The sequence below is a fragment of the Trichechus manatus genome, unplaced genomic scaffold (genome assembly GCF_000243295.1).
Source record: "Trichechus manatus latirostris isolate Lorelei unplaced genomic scaffold, TriManLat1.0 scaffold00072, whole genome shotgun sequence".
Taxonomy (NCBI): Eukaryota; Metazoa; Chordata; class Mammalia; order Sirenia; family Trichechidae; genus Trichechus; species Trichechus manatus.
Genome location: NW_004444008.1, coordinates 505,557 through 519,100, shown reverse-complemented (window position 1 = coordinate 519,100; position 13,544 = coordinate 505,557). Strand labels below are relative to the sequence as shown.

At 47.5% G+C, this 13,544-nt stretch overlaps 1 protein-coding gene across 1 annotated transcript in view; it reads left to right on the top strand.

Annotated features, from left to right (window-relative positions):
* Positions 1 to 9,225: 9,225 nt before the first annotated feature.
* Positions 9,226 to 13,544, top strand: part of SLC9A3 (solute carrier family 9 member A3) — a 57,626-nt gene continuing 53,307 nt past the window's right edge. The window contains exons 1-3 of the mRNA XM_012556636.1: positions 9,226 to 9,252; positions 9,346 to 10,101; positions 13,210 to 13,295. Of these exons, the coding sequence (XP_012412090.1) occupies positions 9,226 to 9,252; positions 9,346 to 10,101; positions 13,210 to 13,295 (869 nt within the window). The remainder of the gene's footprint in view (positions 9,253 to 9,345; positions 10,102 to 13,209; positions 13,296 to 13,544) is intronic.

The window sequence follows — 13,544 nt, the reverse complement described above, 5'->3', positions numbered from 1 at the left end:
AAGTGGACAGCGGCAGCACTACAGCCCCTTTCTGGGACCTCCCTGAAGGACAGTGTGAAAGGAAATCCTCCCAATGGGCAGAATTTCAAGCAGTGCACCTGGTTGTTCACTTTGCTTGGAGGGAGAAATGGCCAGATGTGCAATTGTATACTGATTTATGGGCTGTGGCCAATGGTTTGGATGGATGGTCAGAAACTTGTAAGCTACTGATTGGAAAATTGGAGACAAGGAGGTATGGGGAAGAGGTATGTGGCTAGACTTCTCTGAATGGGCCCAAGAAGTGAAGATATTTGTGTCTCATGTGAATGTTCACCAAACAGTGACCTCAGCAGAGAAGGATTTTAACGATCAAGTGGGTAGGATGACACGTTCTGTGGAAAACAGTCATCCTCTTTCCCCAGCTAGTCCCATCATTGCTCAATGGGCTTATCAACAAAGTGGCCATGGTGGCAGGGATGGAGGTTATTCACGGGCTCAGCAATGCAGGCTTCCACTCACCAAGGTCGACTTGGATACAACAACTGCTGAGTGCTCAATCTGCAAGCAGCAGAGACCAACTCTGAGTCCTCGATATGGCACCATCCCTCGAGGTGATCAGGCAGCAACCTGGTGGCAAGTTGATTACATTGGACCACTTCCATCATGGAAAGGGCAGCATTTTGTTCTTACTGGAATAGACACTTTGGATATAGATTTGCCTTCCCTGCATGCAAAGCTTCTGCCAAAACTACCATCCATGGACTTACAGAATGCCTTATTCACTATCATGGTATCCCACAAAGCATGGCTTCAGATTAAGGTTCTCACTTCACAGCAAATGAAGTGTGGCAATGGGCACATGCTCATGGAATTCACTGGTCTTACCATATTCCCTATCATCCTGAAGCAGCTGGCTTGACAGAACAATGGAATGACCTTCTAAAGACACAATTACAGCGCCAACTAGGTGGCATTACCTTGCGGGGTTGGGGCAATGTTCTCCAGGAGGCTGTATATACTCTAAACCAGCATCCAATATATGGTGCTGTTTCTCCCATAGCCAGATGTCTTAGTCATCTATGCTGCTATAACAGAAATACCACAAGTGCATGGCTTTAACAAAGAGAAGTTTATTCTCTCACAGTCCAGTAGGCTAGAAGTCCGAATTCAGGGAGCCAGCTCCAGGGGAAGTCTTTCTCTCTTTGTTGGCTCTGAAGGAAGGTCCTTGTCATCAGTCTTCCTTTGGTCTGGGAGAATCTCAGCATAGGAACCTCACGTCCAAAGGACGCACTCTGCTCCTGGTGCTGCTTTCTTGGTGGTATGAGGTACCCAACTCTCTACTGGCTTCTCTTTCCTTTCATCTCTTGTAAGATAAAAGGTGGTGCAGGCCACACCCCAGGGAAACTCCCTTTACATTGGATCAGCGATGTGACCTGAGCAAGGGTGTAACATCCCACCCTAATCTTCTTTAACCACAGGCAGAGTTTATGATTTATGACACAGGAAAATCACAAAATGGAGGATAACACACAATACTGGGAATCATGGCCTAACCTAGTTGACACATATTTTTGGGGGACACGATTCAATCCTTGACACCAGGATTCATGGGTCCAGGAACCAAGGGGTGGAAATGGGAGTAGCACCACTCATTATTACTCCTAGTGACCCACTCATAAGATTTTTGCTTCCTGTCTGCGATCTTATGCTCTGTGGGTCCAGAGGTCTAGTTCTAAAGGGAGGAATGCTCCCACTTGGAGACACATCACTGATTCCATTGAACTGGAAGCTAAGAATGCCACCTGGCCACTTTAGGCTCCTTATGCCTCTGGATCAACAGGCAAGGAAGGAAGTTACCGTACTGGCTGGTGTGGCTTGTTATTGATCCTGATTACCAAGAGGAAATCAGATTGATATTACATAATGGAGGTAAAGTAGAGTGTGTCTGGAACGCAGGAGATCCTTTAGGGTGTCTCAGTACTACCACACCCTGTGATTAAAGTCAATGGAAAACTATTGCAACCTAATTCCAACATGACTACTAATGGCCCAGGCCCTTCAGGAATGAAGGTTTGGTTCTCCCCACCAGGTCAAGAGCCCCAACCTGCCGAGGTGCTTGCTGAGAGCAAACGGAATACAGAATGAGTGGTGGAAGAAGGTAGTTCTAAACACCAGTTATGACCATGTGACCAGTTGCAGAAATGAGGACTGTAATTGTTATGAGTATTTCTGCTTTGTATGTATGCATCAAATATATTTGTTTTCTTCACCTATCAAATATGAGATGTAAACAGAACTAGTACGTTTTTGGTTGTATGTGTGTTCATTTGGCGCAAGTTAATGTTAGGTGCAAGTATCACTTTATAATTGTCTTTATTCAGAGACTAAGTATGGTTTAAAGAGATGTGTACTGGTGCCAAGCTGACAAGGGGTAGACTGTAATGGTTAAGGTTGTGTGTCAACTTGGCTGAGCCATGGTTCTCAGTAGTTGGGCAGTTATGATGTGGTTTGGCAGTTGTATGATGATGTGATCACTTCCATGATGAGATTTGATATAATGTGATCACCTCCATGATGGGATCTGCTATGAGTAGCCAATCAATTGAAAGGGAGTTTTCTTGGACATGTGGCCTGCATCAAATATAAGTGGGCATTCTGGCAAAGCCTGTGGGTTTTTACTCGCCCTGGATCCTACAGCTGGCTCCTGTTGGTCTGACCTCTGTTTCTTGGGACTTGAGCTAGCAGCTTTCCTGCGGTCTTGCCTGTTGATCTTGCGATTCATCAGTCTTCATAGCCTGTGAGCAAGAGCCCTGCTCTCTGACCTGCCAATCTTGGGTTCGCCAGCCCCTGCAACTTCATAAATCAGGAGAAGCCTCTATGCTGACCCACGGACTTGGGGTGTTCCAGCCTCTACAACTGTGTGAGCCATTTCTTTGATATATATCTCTCTCTGTATATATATTTATGCACTTTACTGGTTTTGTTCTCTAGAGAACCCAGCCTAAGACAGGGAGGAACAACTCAAAAAGGAGTATGATAATGGTTGCACAACTTGAAGAATGTAATCAATGTCATTGAGTTGTATGTGTAGAAACTGTTGAATTGGTGTATGTTTTGCTGTGTATATTCTCAACAACAACAACAAAAGAAAGAAATTTTTTTTTTAAAGTTTTGGAAACAGAGATGATTGTTGTAAAAAAAAAAAAGTTGCTAGAACTAAAATAACAGACTAATTCACCATCATAGATGGAGATTTTAACATGTCTCTCTCAGTTACTGAAACTGGGTAAGAATATAGAAGATTTGAACAACACAACAACACAATTAACCTATTTGACCAAATGGACATACAGGCAGTCCCCAGATTACAGTTCTGTTCATAAGTCTGTCTTTAAGCCAAATTTGTACATAAGTCAGAGCCGTCAGGTGCAGTTCATATCTAATGTTAGTCAAAAGTTTGTCTTAGTATATAGTATATAGTGTACCTTTCTATGCATAAAAATCATTAAAGAAACCCTTCCAGATATACTAAAATATCTTTAACATAATAATACAAAAATAATAATGTTTTGATGTGCATTGCAAAGTAGTGCCCATTTCCTGTTATGAACCATTGTATGTACCTCAAATTTTTAATATAATAGGCTTTACAGGATTGAATCGTAAGTTGTACATTTCGACATAAGTTGGATGTTTGTAACCCAGGGACTGCATGTATATAGAACATTGCACACAACAACTGCAGAATATACATTCTTATCAAGGGTGCCTGGAACATTTACCAAAATAGACCATAATTTAAGCCATAAAACAAGCTTTAACCTATTTAAAGGGATTGAAATCTCACAGTGTATGTTCTCTGGCCATGGTGGAATAAAATTTTATCTAAATAACAGATAGACAGTAGAAAAAGTCTCCAGACATTTGGAAGCTAAGCAATAGCCTACATGTCATGGAAGAGTCACAAAAGAAATCAGAAAATATTTTGAGCTGAATAATGAAAATATGTTGTTGTTGGTGCCATCACCTCAGATCTAACTCATAGCTACCCCACGTACAACAGAATGAAACAGTGCCCGGTACTGCACCACCTCACAATCGTTGCTATGTTTGAGCCCATTGTTGCAGCCACTGTGTCAATCCATCTCATTGAGGGTCTTCCTCTTTTTCACTGACTCTCTACTTTACTTAGCATGATGTGCTTCTCCAGGGATTGGTCCCACCTGATAACATGTCCAAAGTGAGACCAAGTCTCGATATCCTAGCTTCTGAGGAGCATTCTTGCTGTGCTTCTTCCAAGATAGGTTTGTTTGTACTTCTGGCAGTCCACAGTATATTCAATATTCTTCACCAACACCATAATTCAAAGCCATCAATTCTTCAGTCTTTCTTATTCACTGTCCAGCTTTCACATGTATATGAGGCAATTGAAGATACCATGGCTTGGGTTGGTCTCATCTTAGCCCTCAAAGTGACATCTTTGCTGTTTAATACTTTAAAGAGGTCTTTTGCAGCAGATTTGCCCAATGCACTATATTGGATTTCTTGACTGCTGCTTCCATGGGCATTGATTGTGGATCCAGGTAAAATGTAATCCTTGATAACTTTAATCTTTTCCCCGTTTATCAAGATGTTCATTACTGGTCCAGTTGTGAGGATATTTGTTTCCTTTATGTTGAAGTGTAATCCATACTGAAGGCTGTAGTTTTTTATCTTCATCAGTAAGTTCTTCAAGTCCTCTTCACTTCCAGCAAGCCAGGTTGTGTCATCTGCATATTGCAGGTTGTTAATGAGTCTTCCTCCAGTCCTGATGCTGTGTTCTCCTTCATATAGTCCAGCTTATTTGCTCAGCATACAGATTGAATAAGTATGGTGAAAGGATATAACCCTGACACACACTTTTCCTGGTTTTAAACCACACAGTATCCCCTTGTTCTGTTGGAACGACTGCCTCTTGGTCTACAGGTTCCACATGAGCACAATTAAGTGTTCTGGAATTCCCATAATTTGTTATGATCCACACAGTAGAATGCCTTTGCATAGTCAATAAAACAAAGGTGAACATCTTCCTGGTATTCTCCGCCTTCAGCCAAGATCCATCTGCCATCAGCAATGATATCCTTTGTTCTGTGTCCTTTTCTGAATCTGGCCTGAATTTCTGGCAGTTCCCTGTAGAAGTACTGCTGCAATCATTTTTGAATGATTGTCAGCAAAATTTTACTTGTGTGTGATAGTGATGATATTGTTCAATAATTTCTGCATTCTATTGAATCAGCTTTCTTTGGAATGGATATAAATATGGATTTCTTCCAGTCAGTTGGTCAGGTAGCTGTCTTCCAAATTTCTTGGCATAGACAAGTAAGGGCTTCCAGTGCTGCATCCATTTGTTGAAACATCTCGGTAGGTGTTCCGTCAATTCCTGGAACTTTGTTTTTCGCCAGTATTTTCAGTGCAGCTTGGACTTCTTCCTTCAGTACCATCAGTTCCTGATCATATGCTACCTCCTGAAATGATTGAACATTGACCAATTCTTTTTGGTACAGTGACTCTGTGATATTCCTTCCATCTTTTGATGCTTCCTGTGTCATTTAATACTTTCCCCGTAGAGTCCTTCAATATTACAACTCAAGGCTTGAACTTTTCTTTGGTTCTTTCAGCTAGGGAAATGCCAAGCATGTTCTTCCCTTTTGGTTTCTAACTCCAGATCTTTGCACATTTCTTTATAATACGTCACTTTGTCTTCTCGAGCCACCCTTTAAAATCTTCTTTTCAGCTCTTTTACTTCATCATTTCTCCCTTTTGCTTTAGCTACTCTACTTTCAAGAGTGAGTTTCAGAGTCTCTTCTGACATCCATTTTAGTCTTTTCTTTCTTTCCTGACTTTAATGAGCTTTTGCTTTCTTTATGTATGATGTCATCCCACAACTCGTCTGGTCTTCAGTCATTAGTGTTCAACACATCAAATCTATTCTTGAGATGGTCTCTAAATTCAGGTAGGATATACTCAAAAGTTCTACTTTGACTATCCTGGATTTGTTCTAATTTTCTTTAGCTTCAACTTAAACTTGCATATGAGCAATTGATGGTCTGTTCCTCAGTTGGCCCCTGGCCCTATTCTGACTGATGATATTGAGCTTCTCTATCATCTCTTTCCACAGATGTAGTCAATTTGATTGCTGTGTATTCCTTCCAGCAAGGTCCACATATATAGTCACCACTTATGTTGTTGAAAAAGGCATTTGCAGTGAAGAAGTCATTGGTCTTGCAAAATTCTATCATGTGATCTTTGACATCATTTCTATCACCAAGGCCATATTTTCCAGCTACCGGTCCTTCTTTGTTTCCAGCTTTCACATTCCAATCAACACTAATTGTCAGTGCATCTTGATTGCATGTTTGATCAGTTTCAGACTGCAGAAGTTGGTTAAAATCTTCAGTTTCTTCATCTTTGGCATTAGTGGTTTGTGGGTAAATTTGAATAATAGTCATATTGACTGGTCTTCCTTGTAGGCATATGGATATTACCCTATCACTGACAGCACTCTTCTTCAGGATGGATGTTGGAATGTTCTTTTTGATGATGAATGTGATGCCATTCCTCTTCAATATGTCATTCCTGACATAGGAGACTGTATGATTGTCCGATTCAAAATGGCCAATATCAGTCTATTTCAGCTCACTAATGCCTAGGATATCAATCTTTTTATGTGTTCTACTGTATTTTTGACTACTTCCAATTTTCCTTGTTTCATACTCCGTACATTCCACGTTCTGATTACCAATGGATGTTTCCAGATGTTTCTTCTCATTTTAAGTCTTGCCACATTAGCAAATGAAGGTCCTGAAAGCTTTATTCCTTCCACATCATTAAAGTCGATAGTACTTTTAGGAGGCAACTCTTCCCTAGTTATATTTTGAGTGCCTTCCAACTTGAGGGGCTCATCTTTCAGCACTATATCAGACAATGTTCCACTGCTGCCCATAAGGTTTTCAGTGGCCATTTTTTTCAGAAGTAGTTTACCACATTCTTCTTCCTAGTCTGTCTTAGTCTGGAAGCTCCATTGAAATCCGTCCACCATGGTAACTCTGCTGGTATTTGAAATACCAGTGGCATAACTTCCAGCATCACAGCAACACGCAAGCCACCACAGTACAACAAACTGACAGATGAGTGGTGGAATGAAAATATAACATATTAAAACTTCCAGTATGCAGCAAAAGTAGTTTTCAGAGGGAAATTTATAGCTTATTGAAAAAGTCATATATTAAACAAAGATAAACACTAAAAATCAAAAATCTAAGCTTCCAATTCATGAAGCTAGCAAAAGGACATCAAAATAAAGTCAAAGGAAAGAAGTAATGAAGAAATCTATGAAATAGAAGGCAGAAATACAATGGAGAAAATCCATAAAACCAAAATGTGGTTCTTTGAGAAGATTAATCATGTTGATAGACCTCCAGCAATATTTATCATAAAAAGGAGGCAAAAGAAAAATTACCACTGTGAAAAATTAAAACATTGCAGAGCTTACAGTCATCTAAAGGATATTACGGACTTCACATCAATGAATATAGAATTTGAGATGAAATGGACAAATTCCTTGAAAAGTACAATTAATCAAAATACACAAAAAGATACAGAAAGTCTGATATCTATTAAAGAGAATAAATCCATAATTAAAAACATTCCCACAAAGAAGTCTCCAGGCCCAGATGACTTCACTGGTGAATTCTTCATAAATGTCTGGCACATTTTTTGTTGGACATTTTTCCTAGGTATTTCATATTTTTGATGCTGTGCAACTAATATTTTAAAATTGAATTTCATTTTCTAAAAAGTTTGTTGCAAGTGTATAAAAATGCAATTGGTTTTGAAACATTGGTTTTGTAGCCAACAATCTTGCTGGACTTTCTTATTAGTTCTAATAATTTGTATGTTCTTTGTATAGTATATACAGACAATCATCTCATGTGCTAAGAATGAGTGTTCAGTTTCTCTTTTTCCAGTTCTTACACTTTTATTTCTTTTTTCTGCCTTAAGGTGCTAGCCAGTACTTCCAACATACTGTTGAGCAGCAGTGGGGATAGCCGGCATCCTGGATTTGTTCCTGGTCACAAAGAGAAAACTTGCCAGTGTTTCTTCAATGTTGTTGTTGTTGTTAGGTGCCCTCGAGTTGGTTCCGACTCATAGCAACCCTATGTACAGCAGAAAGAAACATTGCCTGGTCCTGCGCCATCCTCACAATCATTGCTATGTTTGAGCCCATTGTTGCAGCCACTGTGTCAATCCATCTCGTTGCGGGTCTTCCTCTCTTTTGCTGACCCTCTACTTTACCAAGCATGATATCCTTCTCCAGGCACTGGTCCCTCCTGATAATGTGTCCAAAGTACATGAGACGAGGTCTCGCCATCCTTGTTTCTAAGGAGCATTCTGATGGTACTTATTCCAAGACAGATTTGTTCATTCTTCTGGCAGTCCATGGCATATTCAGTATTCTTCGCCAACACCATAATTCAAAGGCATCAATTCTTCCGTCCTTCTTATTCATTGTTCAGCTTTCACATGCACATAAGCTTGTTTATTGTGGGTTTTTATAGCTATTGTTTATCAAGTGAATGAAATTTACTTCTAAGCTTGCTGGCAGTTTTCTTTCTTATTTTTTTTATTGTCGTGAGTAGATTTTTAATTCCATCAGCAGCTCTTTCTGCATTTGTTGAAATGATCGAGTTTTCTCCTTCAAACTAGTAATCATGAGGAATTTTACTGGTTGCTTTTCTAACGTTAGACCAGCCTTTCATTCCTGGGTGAACTTGGTCTTGACTACTATCTTCCTGATACTTCGCTGGGCTTGGTTTGATATCATTGCGTTACATGTTGCCGATTTTGTTCAAGAATAGGATGGGTCTTCATTTTCCCTTCTCTTGGGACTGCCTGGGTTTCAGCGCTGCAGTCCCGGACGAGCGGAGTGGTTGGCCACCCTACCTCCAGAGGCCTAGCTCAGGAGGGCGCGATCTGACCCGTGTATCGAGTGGTGCTCCGGGAGCAAGTGGGGGTCCAGAAGAGTGCACAAGGGTCCGGTGGGGGTCTGGGGTTCCAAGGGCGTAAGCGGAGATCCCGGGACCCTGGGAGAGGGCCGGGGGCCGGTCCTTGCCGGACGGTGGGCTATGGGCGCCCGGAGAGAGACTACCGACCTTGGTCGGTGGCTTCCGGACGGGGTGGGTTTTCAGGGGTGAGGGGAGGCGGCGCATGTCCGAGGCTCTCAGACTAGGGGCCGCAAAGAGATGCTGAGGGGACACTGGATGTGCCGCCCTGGCGCTGGGGGCGCGGCCCAGAGTAGGTGACCCATGGAGGGTGTCCTGCCTCCAGAAAGGGGGAGACAAGCCCAATACCCTGCGGAGGAGTGGTCGGGACCCCAGGGAGAGCAGGACCCACCGAGGGGCAGCCTGTGCCTGGAGCTTCGAGGATGTGGCCAAGGGTTCTGTGGAGCCTCAGTGGGCTGAGGTGAAACCCAAGGAGGGGCAGGAGGAGGGCGAGTTCAAGGTGAGGTGTGAGAAGGGGACTTTCGAATGCGGATGCGGGAAGGAGACCCGAAGTGGGGACGCTGCAGGAAGCAGTTCCAGGGCGGGGGAGGGGGAGCGGGGGCAGTGGCGCAGAGTCTGGGCACTACCCCTCCTGCTGGAAGGTGGGGGGCAAGACCTGCGGCAGCACCCTGCCCACGTCGGGTCCAGTTCCAGGTCGCCACACCCAAGACCTGTCCCACGCGTGACGCGGACGGACCCAGCGAGCAGCTACCGCAACTGTGGGCTACTGTGTCCAGGACTCCGGGCCTCCTGGTCCCCCGGCCCCCTTCGCCCCTCTCCCCCCGACTCCCTCCCAGGAGCGGCCCTCACTTGGGCCTGGATGCGCACGCTGGGATCCTGGCCCTCGAGGCTGGTGGCAACGATGTCGGGAAATCTGACTCGGACCCATGCCAAAGGAACTCAGCGGGCATATGTCCTGGCCCGCGCCCCCGCCCATCCCCGGATCCAGGGTCTCAGTCCCGCGACCCCGCGGCAGCGGAGGCTCGGGTCTGCCGGTCCAGTCAGCAGGTCCTGGGTGACGAGGGAAGAGGTCATTGTTACCGTGGGTCAAGGCTGGAAACCTTGGAAGGCCTGATTTGAATGAGACCCTCCGCTCAGCCTGGCCGAGGGCTGACCCGGGGCACCCTCCTCAAACCCCACACGGCTCCCCCAGACTCTGCTGCCCCACAAGCCCACGTTCTAGATGGGTCAAAACCCTGTTCCTGAAGAAAAAAGTATAGGTTCACCTGTCCCACCTGAGGACTCACCTGGGAGAGGCCGTCTCCCCAGAAGAGCTGACACTCCAGATTGTTTTGGAGAAGGGCAGTTTTATTGTCCCAATCTAACAAGAAACTGTGAACATATCAAGGTGATGCGAGCAGAAGTGGTTTCAAATTCAGACGTTGAAGGTCAGCTCCAAGAGGGACTTCTTCTCGGTGCCTAGATCGAGTCTGGCACCCAGGGACACCTGTGGATGGTTGGAGAAAGGGGAGGCGTGGAACTACTGGCTCTGAGTATGATCAAACCGGGTCTCTTCCCTCTTAATAAGAGCACTGCGTGCCGCTTGGGGTTTAACAGTAAACCCTTTGTAGACACGGGCAATAAGGGCCTTCCCTTAAAAGCATGGCAGTAAAGTTACTACCTCAGCTCTTGTTCTTGTCAAAAAAAAGTGTAAATCGTTTCTAAACATTTTGCGTCTTTATTCACAAGATGTTTTTCACAAACCGTATGAATGAAATTCACAACCAGAAATTAGTGTGACAGACTAGACTTTTCCCTCCTGTATTTTCTTAATTTTGAACCTCAGGTGCTGGCAGCAGGTTGTCTAGATTGCAGTTCGTTGGGGCTGGATACTTAAAGAATGTAAAGGGCTTTGAGTAAGGCGTAAGGCATGGCCTTTCCTATGTGTGCTGGCGGCTCCATAGAGGCAATGATTGGGGCAGCTGTCAGATCACCACGCACCTTCAGGGGCCTGAGGGCACTTCCCAAGACCCCCCCGCTGCAGGCCTCTGGGTGTGCTCAGCACACAGAGTGCAGACTGCCGTGCACAACTCCAGGGGCGCCACACACACAGTCTGCAGATGTGGCCGGTGGCCCTGGAGTGGGGGGCCACCACAGCCCTGCCTCCAACTGTGAACTGAGCCTTCCAGCAACCTTGGAGCACAGGAGCATGTCACTCTACAAATGCACACAGATCCTGCCGAACAGCCCGGCTCCTCACCTGGGTGGTGAGCCATGGGTGGGGAGGTGTGCACCCCACGCTGTTAGGCCTCGTCCACCCCCGGGGCAATCCCAGGGGGTTGTTCGCTTTCTCCCCTCTGTAGGCATGCCTTTCCCTTGTCCTCGGGCAGGCTATGCCCTGCGTCAGTGTCCACTCCAAATCCACAGATCCACGTGCTAATGTGCTGCTCCTCCACCCTTTGAACTGCTTCAGGCGACGCTCAGAAGTAGCCCCCCTCCAGGAGGAGGGCCAAGGAGTCTCAGGATAGGCTGACTTGGTTGAAAAGAAGCCCTGTGGGTGGTGGCGGGACCAGAGGTTCACTGGGAATTGGGCCTCCCTGTGGAATGTAAAGGCAGCATCTTCAAAGAGGACACCCCCCCCCCCAGGTTTCACCCAGAAACGATCAGAAAAAGCAGGGAAGTGTGTCGGGGCTGGAGGTGACCCTGCTCTGCCCCTAGATGTCTGGTGGCTGTGTCTCTGGGACAGGAGGCAGAGAATGGAGCCAGGCAGAGGCAGGTTCAGCATGGACACTTGTGGGCTGGGAACCCCTCCATGGCCACATCACACAGTGTTGCCCTAGCTCCCAGGGACCCTGTGCTCAGCTTCCAGGAAGGGCTGCTTCTTGGGTGCTCCAGTCAGCCTCACCTTCCTCCTACAAGGCCGGGTTCCTAGCAGCTGCCAGGGACCCCAGGGCTCCAGCACAGGCTGTGCAACTGGAAGCGTATCCCGAGAAGACCCCCGAGAAGACTTAGCCTCTCTGCGGCATCCTCCCGAATGATTACCAGCTTCACTCCGATCAGCCCCCAGCCACCCAGCCCCATCTGAATCTGCCCTCTCTCCATACACAGCCACCTCCCCTCAGCATGAGGGTAAGAAACAGTCATCTGGGCCAGAACTCTCCTTTTCGGAGGCCTCGGAGCCCCTTCCCGGAGGCCTCGGAGCCCCTTCCCACACTCAGATTTTAGAGGTTGTGTCCACTCTATCCTTCCCTCCCTCCCTCCATCCAGCCATCCACCCACAAATCTTTCCTGAATGCTCTGTGTGCAAGGCACTGCTCTAGGCAATGGGGAGATAGCAGAGAGCCCCCCAGGAACCCCCCTCGTGCAGTGACATTACCATGGAGGAAGTCAACAGTAAGGAGAGTTAGAGCAGAGGACACCTCCAGAGGAGAGCCTGCTGTGGAGGGAAAGAAGCAGGGAGGGGCCAATGAGTTTAAACTTAGCCGTATGGAGGAATGGCCACTCTGGAGAGGGAACAGCAGGTGCGAAGGCCCCAAACGGGGTGTGTGGGGTGAGCAAAGTGGCCAGAGGGGTAGGGGAGGAGGCTAGGGAGGGGCTGATCTGGGAGGGCCTGGAGTCACCCAAGGACGTGGGCCTTTGCTCTGAGTTGGAGGGTTCTGACAGCCCTGATAGGACCACGTGGAGGGAGGCAGGAGGAAGGTTACACAGTCCCAGGCCTTTGCAGCAGCCCAGGGTGGTGAGCAGGGGTCGGGTTTTGGACCTGCGCTAAGGGCTGAGCAGAAGGAATGTCTAGGATTGGAACGCAGCGTGAGAAAAGAGGACAGGTCCAGCCGGCCTCCACATTGGGGCGGGCAGCTGGCAGGACGAGCTACCCTGCACCTGCTGGTCAGCCTAGGGAGATGAGGAGAGGGGCTGGCCGGGTGCAGCCTGCGAGGCCACAGGGGGCCGCGAGTGGAGCAGCACAGGGCGCGGGTGGGGCTCCGCCGGGAGGTGCCCGGGTCTGGGCGGGTGGGGTACGCCGGCGGCCCCAGGAAGGACCCTCGGAGGGGCCAGGCCAGGCCGGGGAGGCCGTCCGCGAGGCGGGGCGGGGGTGGGGGTGGGGTTCGCTGCGGCACCATCCATCCGAGCTTGCGGGGGCGGGGGGAATCTTCGTTTTTGACAAGTTAGTGGAACGTGTTCTGGAACCTGCGTTAGTGTCTTCGTGTTTAAGATAAAGCAACTGACTTGCGGCCGGCTCCCCTCTCGACCCTCGGGCCTCTCGTGGGACAGGGTCCAGGAGTTCCCGCCGCGGCAACGGTAGCGGAGCGTCTTGGGCGAGTGTGCCCAGGGCTGCCCTGGGCTGAGCTAAGCCGCCGAAGGGCGTCCCCTCACCCGGCAGCCTAGTCTGCAGTCACCCCGACCCAGCCCGACCCACCACACCGGCCGCTACCCTCTGTCCCCAGGGGAGGCGGCCGCCCGGCTCCCGCGGCTCCTGCCCAGCTCGCCCCTCAGAGCCCAGCCGATGGCCCTCTGGCCTGCCCTGTCCCTGACTCCAGCTCCCGGGAC